The 16,813-nt window shown below is 41.7% G+C and overlaps 1 protein-coding gene across 4 annotated transcripts in view; it reads right to left on the bottom strand.

Annotated features, from left to right (window-relative positions):
* Positions 1–16,813, bottom strand: part of ANKS1A (ankyrin repeat and sterile alpha motif domain containing 1A) — a 201,774-nt gene that overhangs the window by 91,776 nt on the left and 93,185 nt on the right. For all 4 annotated transcript variants that reach the window (XM_054490637.2, XM_054490633.2, XM_054490635.2 and 1 more), the window contains 7 exons: positions 15,995–16,291; positions 15,152–15,227; positions 14,765–14,866; positions 14,553–14,654; positions 12,691–12,887; positions 8,649–8,741; positions 3,725–3,845 (listed from right to left, as the gene is read on the bottom strand). In XM_054490637.2, the coding sequence (XP_054346612.1) occupies positions 3,725–3,845; positions 8,649–8,741; positions 12,691–12,887; positions 14,553–14,654; positions 14,765–14,866; positions 15,152–15,227; positions 15,995–16,291 (988 nt within the window). The remainder of the gene's footprint in view (positions 1–3,724; positions 3,846–8,648; positions 8,742–12,690; positions 12,888–14,552; positions 14,655–14,764; positions 14,867–15,151; positions 15,228–15,994; positions 16,292–16,813) is intronic.

The following is a 16,813-nucleotide window of genomic DNA, read 5'->3' as shown; positions in this document are numbered from 1 at the left end:
CTTTTCCTGCCAGGCTGCCAGGATAGGCAAGGCGTCTAAGAAACTAGCAGAGCCCATTTTCATATTCAGTGTCTCAGCTATTTTGTCTGAAAGCTCTTTGAGTGATCTAAGCAGCAAGCCTTGAGGCAGGCGCATCCCACAGCCTGTGGTTCAATTAAATCTGCTTCTATACCACCCACTCTCAACACTTAGCCCAATATTGCAGAATTGGAAGAAACCAAAGCATAGGAGGACCAGATGCGTAGCCAAAAGTCCTCCTTGGCAGTTCCCTCCTTAACCTAACCATCTCTTGATATGGGGATACAAAATCCCTTTCAAGCACACTTGGTAGCTAAGGACACCAGCCCCACTTATGAAGTTAGTCTAACTTTCCACTTTTCTTTCTTCCAAAGGTTGAGTCAATTATCTGGTAGTGGTTCCAGATGAAACCTTTGAATGAAAGAAAGAAAGAATTGGAATCTCCCTCCTCCATGATGCTAAAAATTATTCCTTCACTATGAACCATTTTCAAACACCGCATTCATTAATTGCTTGTTTTTTAAGGGTTAGTTTTCTAAGTATAATTTATTATCAAATGACTAGAGAGGGCATTGGTGTTCTACTTCACCTTTTCTAAATGTTTTAATTAAAAATCTACCAATATGGCCAGGCTTGGTGGCTCACGTAATCCCAGCACTTTGGGAGACCGAGGCGGGTGGATCACCTGAGGTCAGGAGTTCGAGATCAGCCTGGCCAACACGGCAAAACCCCATCTCTACTAAAAATCAATAATTAGCCAGGCATGGTGCTGGACGCCTGTAATCCCAGTTACACGAGAGGCTGAGGCAGGAGAATCACTTGAACCTGGGAGGTGGAGGTTGCAGTGAGCTGAGGTCGTGCCACTGCACTCCAGCCTGGGCAACAGAGCAAGACTCTGTCTCAAAAAAAAAAAATCTACCAATATGATTGGAAGGCTCAATATAGTTATCAATTCTTCACAATCAATATAGATTCAATATAATCCCAAACAAAATCCCAACAAGACTCTTTGTAGAAATCAACAAGCTGTGCACACTAAGAACTGGGTGTGGGGATGGAGAAGAAATCAATAAGCTGATTCTAAATGGGAAAGACAATGGAACTAGAATATCTAAAACAATTCTGAAAAAAGTAACAAAGTTGCAAAGACAATTCAATAGTGAAAGGAAGGTCTTTTTCAACAAATTGTGCAGAAACAATTGGATAGCCATTTGTAAAACAAGGAAACTTGATCCATACCTCACACCATATATAAAAACCATATATAAAAATTAACTCACAATTGATCATAGACTTAAATGTAAGACCTAAAGCTATAAAATTTTTAGCAAAAAAAACATAGAAAAGATTGGTGGCCAGGCACGGTGGCTCACGCCTGTAATCCCAGCACTTTGGGAGGCCAAGGCGGGTGGATCACGAGGTCAAGAGATCGAGACCATCCTGGCCAACATGGTGAAACCCCAGCTCTACTAAAAATACAAAAATTAGCTGGGCGTGGTGGCACGTGCCTGTAATCTCAGCTACTTGGGAGGCTGAGGCAGGAGAATTGCTTGAACCCAGGAAGTGGAGGTTGCAGTGAACCAAGATTGGGCCACTGCACTCCAGCCTGGTGACAGGGCAAGACTCCATCTTAAAAAAAAAAAAAAAAAAAAAAGATTGGTGACCTTATCCATTTTTTAAAAAAAGGATAAATTGAACTTTATTGAAATTAAGAATCACTTCTCTTCAAAAGACACTGTTAAGGCAACAAAAAGACAAGTCACAGATTGGGAGAAAATCACATATCTAATGAAGAATTTGTATGTAAAATATATAAAGAATTCACAACTCAATAATAAGAAAACAATCTAATTTTTTTCAATGAGCAAAAATTTGAATAGACATTTAATTAGATATTAAGGATGGTAACTAATCCATTAATCAATGCTCAACATCATTAGATATTAGGAAAATGCAAATTAAATCCATAATGAACTAACATTGCGTATCTACCAGAATGGCTAAAATTTTTAAAACCTGACAATATTAAGTGCTAGGGATGATATATATAGCAAGTAGATGTATATCACTCTCATACACTTCTGATGGAAACGCAAAATGGTATAATCACTCTGGAAAATAGTTTGGCAGTTTCTTATAAAGTTAAACATATTATATATTTCATATAAAGTTAAACATCTATTGCTGGGATATCCAGCAATCCCATTCATAGGTACATATCTAAGTGAAATGAAAACTTCTGTTCACATAAAAATCTGCAAGTGAATGTTTATAGTGATTTTATTTGTAATTGCCAAAAACTGTAAATGACCCAAATATCCCTCAGCTAGAGAAGGGATAAACTGGGGTATATCCATACAATGGCATAGTAGCAATGAAAAGGAACAAATTATTGATATATGCAATGACATGGATAAATTTCAAATGTATTAGCGAAGTGAAAGGGGCCAGGCTCAAAAGGCCACAGATTGTATGATTCCATTTATATGACATTCTTGAAAAGGCAAAACTATTGGGACAGACATCAGAGCAGTGGTTGTGAGAAATAAGGGAAGGGAGAGGGGTTGACTACAAAAGAACATGGAAAAATTTGGGGGATGAAACTGTTCTATATTTTTATTGTGATGGCAGTTATACAACTCCATCTGTCAAAATTCACAGAACTACACACCAAAAAGGATAAATTTTACTGTATCTAAATTATAACTTTTTTAACAAGCTCCAAATGGAAACCATAAAATACAAAACAAAACAAAACAAAACACTATGAAAATGACCACAAAGTCTGCATGCAAGAGAAAACCTTTTAAACAGGACCATTAAAAATAAAGTCTACAATGTCATACACATATGCACACATTCTCTTTGCCGCCCTCTACCCACTGACAGATCTCAGCAAAGGGCATTTCAAAGGAAACCATCTCATCCTCTGTTCTTACCTGAACCATGGAATGTCTTAGGGTTGAAAGAAGGTACGCATACCCCATGAAGGCCCTAATACCTGCAAGCTGTAGAGAGCTGGGAAAGGTCACAAGAGTTCCTTCAAACTGCAGTGGGAACTGCATTGCCCCTTATCATTCTTCCTTAGAACAGGGGTTGACACAAATTCTCCAGCAGTGCACACTCACCTCTGTCGTGACTGGACTTATATCGATGGGCTGGATCTCAGTACTGCAGCACTCACTCCCTTACAGAGGAAACTGAATTTTGCAGAGGCAATGAAAGTAGGCCAAGGCGACAGAGCACTCTAGTTACAGGGTGGCAGCCAATCACGGGCCCCTCCCCAGGAGTGTCTCACTCTGAGGTCAGGACTCAAAAGCAGAGTCTGTGCCGTCAGCCTGAACCCAAAGGGACTGACTTGTCGAGCTTGTTTTTCCACAGCATTAACTTGAGGGTTTATGATTTGAGACCCCAAATCAATCTCTGCCGTGGGGCTGGTGGTCTCTCCTCCCACAGTTAGCACCTAGTCTGACCTAACCTTTTCTTTGCTTCACATACTGAAGGTGGCAGCCAACTCCATCCTAGAGCATATAGGTCAGGTATTGGAAATGAAAAGCCATAATGTACCAACCATCCCAGACCGTCATGAAACCCAACCACCACAACCCAAGGAATATCAGTTACGACATCTTCCCCTTCCACTCAGGATCACATACTTTAAAAATCCCTTTGGAGTTGGTTCTGCCAGGAGTTGTGGGGAACGTACCTTTTGTTTTTCCATCCACCAACACCACTTTCTTTGTCTCTGCTGTTAACAACAGTTCATAAGGGTGTTCGTCTTCTTCCCGGGCTGCACTCCCATGAATCCTAGGTCTCATGGACAGAACCTAAGGGAGAGAAACATCCAGTGTATCTTGTGCATGTGGCTAATACCAAGACAGGCAGTGTGGAACAAATTCGAGATTATTGGCTCTTTTTTCATCAAAGAAGAAGAAAGGTGGAAAAGAGAAGGTGAATAATTCAAGTGTCACATAGAATCACAACTGCATTTCTGGATATATACCCATATCTCTAATCTGAATGGCCTTTGATTAGAATACACCCCTTTCTGAGGATCACTTGAGCCCAGAAGTTTGAGGCTGCAGTGAACCAGGATTGTGCCACAGAACTCCAGCCTGGGTGACAGAACAAGATCCTGTCTCTAAGGAAAAACAAAAACAAAAAAACAAAAAACTCCCCTTTCTTTGATTTTAGTCTTCAAAAAATGCTAAATAAAATCCAGGATCCTTCCTTTCTTGCATCTCCCATGCCTACAGTGTTCTGCATGATCTCTTTTCCGAGGCTAATACTTGCCAAGCAGCTTTTAGCCATGCTCCATCGTGAAGGCAGACCTCTTTCTCCATGTTTCTTTTCTAATATGCACATATACTATCCAAAGACTGGAATCCTTCCCACCTCCTCAAGAGGAAACCAAAATGACTTCCAACTGACCCTCAACACTTCACGTTTACTAGAAACAAACTTGTCTGTAAGTCCATCTCTATTTTTGTGAGCCTTTCTTCAGAGGTCCTGAGGGTTATAGGGAAGGATATCCCCAAAATTGGATTTCTATAACCTTTATGATAATATAATTTTAAATTACTTCCACCCATCTCTGCTCTGAAGAGTCAAGTGGCTAGAAAGTTTGAATTTCAGTGTGGAGGGGGAAAAGCAGCTGTCTACTGAGAAATTCCTAATCCAGGCAGTCAAGTGTCTCTGATGAAATAACAGAACCAGAGCTGGCTCCTACACCTGGCAACTGTAAGGCTTTGACCAGCTGAGGGCCTGATGGCCACAGCTTGTCTTGGTACCAGAGTAGCCACGCTTTCCCTTGAATCAAGCTGTAGACACCACAATTAGTGCTACAGCCACTCTGTGAGAGAGAATGGATGTCCTTGCTTTAGAGGATAATTCTGGCCCAGTTGTCCTAAGAATCCAATCTATTTCACAGGCAAAATAAGAAGAAAAATAAGAATAAGCTAGTATTAAGACAAATCCTACTTATTAGAACAGCAAACCAAGGCTCAAGATCTCTTCTTGATCAGTTTGGCTAGGACAAGTAATGTATTACAAACAAGGGGGTGGGAGTTGGGGGGAATTCCCAATTCCATCTAACAAATAATGCTACCCTAAAAACGTGATTCCTTGGCAAACACAGAGAGTTCCTTCCATACTGACATGTCCCTCAGCCCACTGGAAATGCGTCAGGTTTGTGGTTCATCGGGTTTTTGCTTCTCAAGGCATAGCTCACTGTGTTATGTGCCTAATGAGACAACAAGGACTCTAGTAGCCTCAGACTAAATGAGAAACTGCAGCTCCTGTTTGTTAACAAGGCTGCCACTCTAAAGGCAAAAGGACAGTTTCCTTCCAAAATTCTGCTAAGCACAGCAGGAACCTCCACTTACAGCAAGCTACCTGGAAGCTAAAAGCTATTTCATTACAATGAGCCATTTACTCATATTACTTATTCCCTGCCTCTTCATAGGAACACAATTAAGGGAACAAAGAGGGACCATTAAGCAGTTCACACTGTGTCAACGTAATACCACAGGCATCACAGGCAGGAATTTGTGTTCTGCAGGTTTACGCACCTACAGCTATCACTTACACAGAGCCCTGGAAATCTGATTCAGTGAGTGTTCTGCACACAGGAAGAGCTCTCATATAGCCTCAGGCATGCTTCCTTCAAAGGTAGGTAATTGACAGCCTGGATGCCCAGCCTATAATATCCTTTATTCTCATGCAGCAGAGGGCTGATGACTTCCATGTGGAAAATCAAGCCCACTGGACCTGCTTTCACTCTGTGCCTAGTTCTTGTGCAGGACAAATAGAGGCAGAGAACCATCAAATGCCAGAGCTGGAAGGGATCCTAACCATCACAGTAACAGCCAGAGAGCACCCGGTTCTGCTCTCTCATTCGTAGATGACAAACCTGGTTCCCAGAGAGGTCTGGGGACTTCTCCAAGGTTCTACAGAAAGCTCACAACAGAGCCATGGGCATAAAAGTCAATTCCCTTGATTCTGGACCAGTTTGGCCTCATTTTCTTCTGGCTTTCGTTTTTTTCTTCATCCAATTGCTCATACCCAGACAACAAGTAGAGTGATCATTTCTTCTTGGTGCTGGCTCCTACCAGCTATGGGATTAAAAATCCTCACAATAAAGCAATAAACTGCTTTTCTTTGAGCCTTCCTAGCTCCCACTCCAGAAGCCCTGTGTCATAGTCAATACGGCAATAACTGATTTTCAACAGAAAGGATTCTGCTCTTTGCTAAATTACTCCTTAATCTTTTTTTATTTTTCCTTTACTCCAGGGCTGGCAATAAATCAAAGCCATATATATATATGTGTATATATATATGTATATATGTATATGTGTGTGTGTGTGTGTGTGTGTGTGTATATACATATATATATATATATAGTTTTTTTTTTTCCGGCTATGTGGAAAGCAACATTTCTGCGGCAGAGAAAAGCTATGAGCAGTCACCACCTAACAGTGACCAATGGAATGTCCAGTTGGGATGTGGGAGCTTTCTGGGAAGAGATACTCCAGCAGCTGCAACTTCCATGAATACTTAGCACATTTGAGCACAGAGAAGACTACAGCCAGTCCTGATGCAGCTGGCAGCCCCTTCTGTGGGCAAAAACATCTACATAGCATGTGTATGTGTGTGAGTATATGTGTCTAATGTTTTTAAGCCAGTTTCATGATCAGGTCATTAACCTGACAAGCACTCCTAGAGCTAGGTATACTCTGGCTTCCCCTAAAGGCTTCTATGAGTCATCTGACAATGACCAGGCTTAGGAATAGGAATACAAATATTGGGGCAGACAACTTGCCAAAGACAAATGCCTAAGTTTGATGAAGTCAGTGTCTCCTGAGATATGATAGGGTCTAGGGTATTAAAGCTTTAACAGTATAAGGAAAGACAGTGAAAGACAACAAAGTCCAAAAAATATACATAATAGTACACTTTGAAGACCATTCAGACTACAAACTACAGCATATGAACAAAATCTGCCTGGATCATATGCAGGCCTATCACCTCTATATTCAGGTACCTATAATCGCCAGTAAATTAGCAAATTCAGTGTTTCACCATCTTCCAAATACTGACTATGCTGGTCCAACTGATCCAGAATTCCAGGCTATTCAGAAGCAAGTTTTAGAAAATGTATCTCAAACTCTCCCATCTAGGAGAGTAATATGAAGATTTCCCCCTTCTCTCTCCCAGCCACCACTTCTTGACACTGTTTTATTGCCACATTGTATGCTTTAGAAAACCTTGGGAGAATAGAAAGTTCTGGGTATAATCCAGTGTTTCTTTAAGAGCCTTGCCCAAGCATTATGAATTTTAACTCAAGTCCTTGTTAAAGAGGGGCAGAAGGCATTTACAGAGAACCAGCCCCAACTGAATATGCTTATTATTAGGCTTCTCCTTGTTTAAAAAAAAAAAAAAAAAAAAAAAAAAAGGACGGGGGTAATGAGACAAACTTCTATTTATATAAAAATATGGAAGGATTTACTGCGTGCACTTGGATCTACTGGAAATGTGTTATTATCCAGAGGTGGTAATAACAGGTTGCAAATCTAGAAACCCTTAGATGAGACATTATAATAAGCATTTTGTAATTAAAGGAAAGAATTAAGGACAGAATTTGTACCTAGCATAGAAATCTTCCCCTATCTCTAACACTGACTTTTACATTTTTAAAAGAGCTTCCTTGTATTTATACATTTTGTTAAACTAAAGCCATCCTTCTGGTTCCATGTGTTTATACTGAATAAAAGAACATGCCATGGTCTGTGGCAATACTGTAAAAAATCATTAACTCTAACTTCTAGGGATAAAGTGATAAGAGTAATTAACTGTTTTATATTAGCTGATTTTTAAATTAGAGAATAGGGCATTGAATGAGCTACAAAATGACTAATAAAATTATGTAATATTTTCAATAAATATTCCATAGATATATTCTCCTAATGGCAGGGAGTGTTAGCAGAGCGTTTTGAAGATGAAAGATTAAGGAAAACACAATTTTTTCACACTTCTAAGTGACTGAGTTATTTGCCTCAAGATAACATTTCCTTTTCAAAAGGGTAGACTATTCTTTTCAAATAAACTTCTTTGATCTTCCAGCCCTAGCCATCCCACATAATTCCTATGTCTTTCCTAATTGAGTCTTCATAGCTCAATTCATGTTTGTCCTGGTGTAGAGTCTTCATGTGAAATGAACAGGAAAAAATACAAAAACAGGAATAAGATGTTTGGGGCAGAAGCACTAAAGCTTGCTAATGAGGCACGGTCTAGGGAACAGTGATTAAAGGGAGGCTCTACATCTTGTATCAAAAGACAAGAGGCTTAAAAGCAAAAAGCGAGACTGTTCAGCTTATTGGAGCCAGGAAAAAATGTACATTTTACTTTCCATGTGGTATGGCAGATCAATACCGGGCCTGTCTGTGAGAACTATATTAAAATTCTTTGTGAGTTTGAAAGGTCTTATTCCAGATTACTAGTACACATAATACAAATTTATAATCCAAAGAGCTGATGAGAAGATGAGAAAGCAAAGTCTTTTAAAGCACACATTGATGCACTTTTCAACAAACTCAAATTTCAGCAATGGGAATAAACCCACAACCCTCTACCTCAGAAGCTGTCAAGGGAAAATACTTCTTATCTATGCGGTCTTCTTCCTCTTCATCGGGCGGTGGCTTTGCTGGAGGCGGTGGACGTTCCCTCTGCAGAAGAGAAAAAAATAAATATTTTGCTATCTCTTTTTTCAAGTATCTAATTTTTTGGTTTGCCCTCATCTTAGCCCTTAGAAATGAAAAAGAATAATGTACGGAACTCCCCTGAGAGACTAAAGTCAAGGGTTAGTCTCTGAACAGATGGGAACTCTGTGCATACATACACAATTCAATTAGCATGCTCTACGGTTTTTGATGTCTGTAGCAGAAATCATAAACACCTCTTTCATATCCTAGACCACAGTGAGAAATGCCAGTACTGAGAACACATAACTGCCTTGTTAGAAAATTTCCTTCATAATACTGATACATAAAACTTTGCCTTAGGAAAATCAGTGGTTCACTTTTCAGTCTACTCTAGAAAGAGGAAACACTGGATCAAAAGAAATCAACCTGTGAAATTTGTTCTAACAAATCAAAGTTACTGAGGAAGTAATGAGGAAAGTAATCAAGGACAAAAATGTTAATTTCTGTTGAGACGTTAACGCTCTGATACTGGTCTAATTCCATTTATTAGCAAAAAGCTCAAACTGTTCTCTTATCCTTGGTTGCCTCCTTCAACAATAAGTATTATATGAAACTCTATTTCATCTAAACCCATTTGAAAAGAAATTTTTTTGAGGCAGAGTCTCACTCTGTCACCCAGGCTGGAGTGCAGTGGCGCGATCTCAGCTTACTTCAAGCTCCGCCTCCCAGGTTCATGCCATTCTTCTGCCTCAGCCTCCCGAGTAGCTGGGACTACAGGCACCCTCCACCACGCCTGGCTAATTTTTTGTATTTTTAGTAGAGACAGGGTTTCACCATGTTACCCAGGATGGTCTGGATCTCCTGACCTCGTGATCCACCCGCCTTGGCCTCCCAAAGTGCTGGGATTACAGGCGTGAGCCACCGCGCCCAGCCCATCTAAAACCATTTTTAAAAGGAAAAGAAGCTTTTTAAGGGCCATATAGTGAATATTTTAGGCTGTGCAGTCAATTCTGCCATTATAATGCAAAAGTAGCCACAGATGATATGTAAATGAATGAGTGTGGCTATGCTCCAATAAAACTTTATTTACAAAAACAGATGCTTGTGGACTGTCGTTTGCCAACCCCTGCTCTAGAATAAGAAAGTCACTGAAGAGGTGACACAGCATAAGTTAGATCATGGGTAAACAATTTCAGGAATACACAGGTTGATCCTGATGAAGGAAAACTGAAAGCTGAAGAGATATTTGCCATTGTACCTGCAGGGCCTTTAGCACTGTTTATATTCCAAAGCCCTGGTCATGCTTGAGAATCAGTGTTCCTACTAAAGGCAGCGGGGGACCCAAAACAAGAGCTGTCCTGCAGGCTCATTCCCTGGCTTGTAGGTTTGTTCACTGTGTTGTTAAAACAGCAGTATTTCAGAAAGTCAAAGCAGAGAACACTGAATTATGCGAGAGCCCAAGCAAAATCTGCATGGAAAGATGTTTCTCATGTTTTAGGAGCTACTCGCATTAGCATTTTGGCATTCATAATCTCTCTCTTAAAACAGGCTTCACTGCTCAGTATTCTGTCTTGATAAGTTGGTCATTCCCACAGACCCTGGAACCAGATGGATGCCCAATGGCAACAACTTCAAAACAAGCCTGTATGTTCAAGCCAAACAAAGCTATTTATATCAGATGTCCCACTAGGTCCCACTTTCCCCACCCTTCTTTGCTCCAGAAGTGCAGGAACCTGGTCCCAGTGCCACCTTGTAAGGAAGGGAACAGCAAAAAGAGCAGGCCTGTATCCATCACCAGTTAACCAACCTTGGGACACCAAGTAACTGAGGGAAAAAAAAAAAACAAAAAGGAAACACAACAACAAAAAGAACTCATCCTAGAAGCCTTCCTAAGGCCAAAAAAGCCTAGAAAGAACAATATGGAAGCTTTTTGTGTAAGAAACAATCACCAGGGACACTGGAAGGAAAGAGAAATACCTGTGTCTCTTTTTCTCTAAGGTGAAAACTTCGGAGCAGGGCTTAGAAGTATGGCAGTGATTTACACATACCATCCATTGTGTTTACCAAGAGGTAAACAGGCCTTTTGCCACAGTTAATTACCAAGGGCCAGGAAGACAGCACAGCCACAACATACGCAAGTAAAAATGGCAAAGCATCCACCCGTTTCTGCTTAGGACCACAGGAGGGAGAGGAGGCAACAAGGAGAGCAGGAGGGAACAAAGAGACCTGTGTAAATCAATCACAGGAAATCATTCTCAGCTTTCTTCAGTAACCCTGAGCAACTTCTTGCAAAGACTGCAGCGCCCCCTAATGGGCATCACCTATAAGTACCAATTAAAACATCACCTTCCTCCAAACCTGGATTTGCTTAATTCCGTTGTTCCTAAAAGCAAAATAAGTGAAAAAACTAGCTGTCTATAGAAGTGCTATACTGGTGGTGCTCAGCACATGCACTTGCTTTCACTGCTTGCAAGGAGTTTTGTCACAGTCCTTGATAACACCCACTCTGTTGGACTACCACTAGACTGCAGGCCTTTCCAAGATCCATACTAAAATGGTGTTTCAGGGCATAACAAGGCACAGCAAAGAGCCTAACAAAAAAGAACACTCTAAGAATCATAAGGCCATTCCCAGGGCATACCTGCAAGAAACAAGAGTTACCTGCAGCCAAAGGATCATCAAAATGGTCACAAGCCAGATTCAGACCAAAAGGGAAGGCCAGCCCCTCCAACAGGAAGAAATAACATAGGCCTGAAAATATGTCTCCAGATTGGGTTAGCACTAGGATCTCATTAGAGCAATGGTCAGTTTAGCTAATGGGCAGTGCTCAAAACCTCAAATTGTTATGCCTGGCAGTGGAGGAAGGAGGGTCAGTGGGACCAGTGATGCAGGCCTACACTCCCAACATAACCCTAGGGGAGAAGCCAGGGGTAAGTTATCTTGAGAAGAATGTACAAGGCTAGAAGTAAAAGCAGGTACAGACTGTCTGACCTGCGATGGTACAATGTTTCAACCTTATCATCGTGGGAAAGCAATAAGCATTCAGTAGAAACTGTCCTTCCAGTACTCACAAAACCATTCTGTTTTTCACTTTTGGTGCAGTATTCAATAAATTACATAAGCTATTCAACACTTTATTATAAAACAGCCTTTGTGTTAGATGATTTTGCCCAATTGTAGGCTCATGTAAGTATTCTGAGCACATTTAACCTAGGCTAGGCTAAGCTATGGTGTTTGGTGGGTTAGGTGTATTGCCTGCATTTTTGACTTATGAGATTTTCAACTTACGATGGCTTTACCGGGATATAATCCCACTGTAAGTCAAGGAGCATCTGTACTAGAGAAAGAAACAGAAAGACGGGAAAGTGGACCTTGAGAAGGAAAAATTCAGAGTTGTTCTCCTCCTATTATCTCAATGGCTGGAGGCATTATAATTAGATAAAATAGGAATGCCACATACTAACAAATACAATGTTAAGCCCTGCTACAACCCTGTTGAATCCAGAACCTGCCCAAATCCAAATGGAGAATCCTTTCAGAGCAAGTGGATGGTGAGCATACACTCAGGACAGATAGGAACTCATTTCAGTGAGCTTTTTTCACTGTATGTTTCTGCTTTTCAGAGAGAAAACAGACAACGTACAGCAAAAATTCCAAAGACAGAAGCAACACTAAGGCTAAATAGAAATAAGATGTTTAATTTGCTCTAAGGCCAATGAAGTCACGTAAAGATGCAAGCTGCTTATACTGAAACTAGAAAAAATGAAACTCTACCTCAGTGTGATCTGTGGAGTTTTAGTACACTCAGCAAGAGAGACCCAGCAGAGTCCCATGAAGAAGAGAACCAGTGGGCTCCAGGCCTCAGAAACATGAGCTGGCACCAGGGATCACACTTCCCTTCCCCGTGCCCCATCACCTCACGGGCCAGCCAGCCAACACAGCCCCCAGGAGGTGTAAGCCTTGGGTCACATACAGGCCTCACTCCAGCAGGTTTCACTCCTGCTGCCTCAGCCTCCTTGTTCGTGGAGTCTCGGTCAGATGATCGCCCGCTGGCCATGCTGTCCAACGAATGGCAGGAGATGGCATTATACAGAGCTTCGTAGGGACCCTCTTCTTCAGCATTTGCATCAAAATCGATAATCAGTTCAGTCACTGCTTTCTCCACGTCACCTGAGAGGAGGATGGAGGGCAAGAGTCACTAAAGGGGAGCAGAATCTCAGGTTCCAACCACTGCAGCAACCCAAAGCCTCTTTAGTCACCCGCACTCACAAACACTAACCCAGAGCAAGAAAATGATTACTTTGTTCCATGGACAAGAATATATATAGTTTCAGCTATTCTTTATACCCTGAGATCTAAACAGATTTTTCTTTAATTCGATATGAAAAACCATTGACATCTATAAGGGATACCTCCCAAGACCTTTATAAAGTCCCAAAATACCTCAATACCATAATGACATAAACTTAACCCATAAGATATAGCAAGGTGTAACTGAAAAACTTAAGTTACCCTTTACATTCTTTAATAAGAGCCTCCACATGCTCAAGCAAAATAGAGGACGGCAAAGGCTTTCTGAGCTGGAGGCCCATGCAGCTGTTAGCTTGGCCTGTTAGATAACTATCAGCCTCGGAGCACCTGCAATCCAAATGTGTGACTCTACAAAGTTACCAACTGTTAGAGCCCAGGCAACTCTGGGTCACCTGTAAATAATCAAAACCATAAATGTAAAATCCTTGAAGAGGTTAGTGAACTACTAATCCCATTACTAGCAGATTATGAGGTCAAGAAAAAAAAGTGCATGTGGGAGGAAGACAAGGGCTCCACAGTACAGAGAGCTGGGCACTCTTCAGCCCTTATCTCACTGCACTCCTCTGGGAAATCCCTTTCCCTTTTTCATTTTTAGCTTTATTCTGTTTTTCTAGCTTTCTTTATTGTGATCTATATTTGGGGAAAGGTGTCAATCTTTATTCTATCTTTGTATTCGTCATACCAAGGACCCAAAAGGCTGCTAAATGCATCTGAAAAGGTGGATCATGACTACCGATAGTTAGGCTGGACTCCCTAAGCTCCCATCCAGACCACATTTGTTGTTCATATGCTATATTATCAAAATTTGCCATGTACCCACCTACCAATCAGATGATACTCATTAAATATTGGCCGGGCACAGTGGCTCACACCTGTAATCCCAGAACTTTGGGAAGCTGAGGCGGGCAAATCACGAGGTCAGGAGTTCGAGACCAGCCTAGCCAACAGGGTGAAACCCTGTCTCTACTAAAAATACAAAAAAAAATTAGCTGGGCGTAGTGGGAGGTGCCTGTAATCCCAGGTACTCGGGAGGCTGAGGCAGGAGAATCGCTTGAACCGGGTGGCAGAGGTTGCAGTGAGCCGAGATCGCGCCACTGCACTCCAGCCTGGGCGACAGAGTGAGAGTCCATCTCAAAAAAAAAAAAAAAAAAATTTATTACTCGTCAACTATGTACAAGGCACTAGATTGTGATTGTGTGTTAGAAAAAGAAGGTTTCACTGAGATTTGAATTCATCTTGAGATGATCTTCTCTACTACACATCCCAGAATAGATCTCACAAAGCCAACTGGAAAAGTGGACGCTAAAATAAAGTAGGAAAGAAAAGGGCCACAGTCAAAAGTATAAACTATGTCCAATAAAACTTCACATAGTAGTTGGCAAAAAATGAACTGAATACAAACTTACCAAGTACTCAAAACCCCCCAAAATTATTATTTAAATTAAGATTTTTCCATTCTGTCCACGAATGTTCAACTCTTTCCAAGCTGAGCACCCCTTTACTGATAGGGGAGAGTTACCTTACCCTGAGACTTCTGTGATATGGAGTCCATACTGGAGATGAGAGGTGGCTGGGGTGGGGGGGTTTTATCTACTTCTTTTGTACTTCTTTTTCCAGTCATGTGATCTACATGGAAAGATCAAAAAAATAAAAATAAAAAGTGCTGCACCAAATACAAATGCCTTGTTTCAATTCGTGTGTCCCCTGGTCAACCAGGCAGGGAGAAAGGATGATACCTTCAATTAATGCTGCTATTTGCTGGCTCTTTTGAGAAGGCAGTTCCCGAACAGTGTCTAGGGCAGTCAGTCCATGGTTATCTTTTATGTTGACGTCAATTCCTAGAAAGGCACACCAGGTGGACCAGGGGAGTGAGCATTTTCAAGCCAGCCTCCAAAAGCGTCAAATTTTAGGACATTTAAGGCTGTCAGCAGCATGGCCAACACTTTTCATCCAGAGCCATTTAATCCAGCTATTCAAGAACAGTTTACACACTTGTAATCAACCAGTGGAGATACACATACATTGAGTTCAAACACAGCCAGCAAAAATCCCCCTAGGGGACTAGGGAGAAATAATCCCAACCCTGGCATGCTGTGTAGACAAGAGCGCTGCCGACCTCTCACCTGCAGCCAGCAGGATTTGCACCACATCGGTCTTGCCAAACAAAGCAGCCTCATGCAAAGCACTGCCCATCTCCGTCTGGAAAGCAAACGAGAGCGCAGAGCGGGATGTCATCAGAACAGTTTGGTGCGGCTTCACGTGACAAAGAGGACACAGACAAGAAGGTACACAAAATAAAACAAACTACACAAAGCCCTCTGTCATTATCTTTCCAGCTTTTCTTGTGTGGATTCCAAAACCACGATCGTGGCCCATAAACCAAGGCCATTCTGTGCCACCAGCAGGCCATGTGTGAATAACTGAACAGTTACTCTTAGAGCCATCTACTGGTGAAATGCCTCAGAACTCTACCTTCCTGCGTGGAAGGAGTAATGAGAAGAAAAGTACAAGAGAAACACCCTCACTTCAAATGTGGTTTGGTCAACACAACACCTAAGGAATTATTCATCTGAATGGGAAAGGCTAACTAAGAAAGGAAATGTGGCATTTCTTGCTGGCAACGTCAAGCTGATGAGACTTTGGAGGCGCTAAATGGTGGCAGTGGGAACACATGGATAGGAAGATAATGAAACTTTTCTGGTTTTGAGAGCCAGTCCATAAGCACATCTTTTCAGGGTTTAATGACTACGGATTACCCCCTGAAAAGAAACTAAAAAATAATAGACTTGTTGAGGAGTTCATCTGTTTTTAAAGTGTTACATTAGAATGAGTCAGCAAATGGAAGCATTTGAAACATGATGTGAAACGTGCTAAATAAAGAGCACAGCCCAGCAGCATGGTCCTTGTGCCTTCTGTAAAATGACTGAGTCTCTTGAGATTGGAGGAGCCCCCACCCGCCCTGCTACCTGGTAGTTGCTGTCCATGCCAGCATCGAGGAGGACCTGGACCACGGCTTTGTGGCCATTCCTTGCTGCCAAGTGCAGAGGGGTGTGCTTCTTAGTGTTGCAGCTCAGGAGGTTGGGGTGTGCATTAAGGAGCATTTTCACCACCTCCAGTCGCCCGTACAGTGCTGCCAGGTCCAAAGGGGTCTCGAATTTGTTGTTGCGCATGGTGGGGTCCGTCAGCTCCTCTAAGAGCACCTTCACCACCTCTGTGTGGCCATACTGCGCTGCACAATGCAGGGCCGTCTCGTTGTCATTGTTCTAAAGAGTTAACAAGCAGATCACATCAGAAAGGTGACTGGCAGACGGGCACCTGACTGGGACAACCACTCGTAAAACCACTGAAATTTAAATAAGAAAAATAGCAGCAACACTTGGGGCTAATAAAAGTCGGAATCCAGGCATACTCCCCTACAAACAAGCCTGACTGGTCTACTCAGCGACACCTTCCCCCAGTGACTGTGAGAGGGAGAAGTCATCTTTTAAACACTGGCAATCCCCTGTGTGCCATGAAGGAAGGGTCTCCAGGTTGTAAGGAGAGTGAACGAGAAAATGTGGCAGGCATTTGGTGGAAGCCCAATAATATCACTGCTATTATTTCAGTTTAAACTTCAAATGGTTTTACAATTTGTAGGCATTCAACCCTATGGTTCTGATTCTGGATTTGTCAACCATCCATTGCCTTACACATAAGCTTTTTAATAAAAGTTTTTCATCTGCATAGCTTCTTGCATGCAAATCAATCAGCCAACAGTGAAAGTAACAGAGCAGACTAAAAATCAC

Source organism: Pongo pygmaeus, chromosome 5 (assembly GCF_028885625.2).
Source record: "Pongo pygmaeus isolate AG05252 chromosome 5, NHGRI_mPonPyg2-v2.0_pri, whole genome shotgun sequence".
Taxonomy (NCBI): Eukaryota; Metazoa; Chordata; class Mammalia; order Primates; family Hominidae; genus Pongo; species Pongo pygmaeus.
The sequence above is the reverse complement of the archived record's forward strand: the minus strand, read 5'-3'. Positions and strand labels throughout refer to the sequence as shown.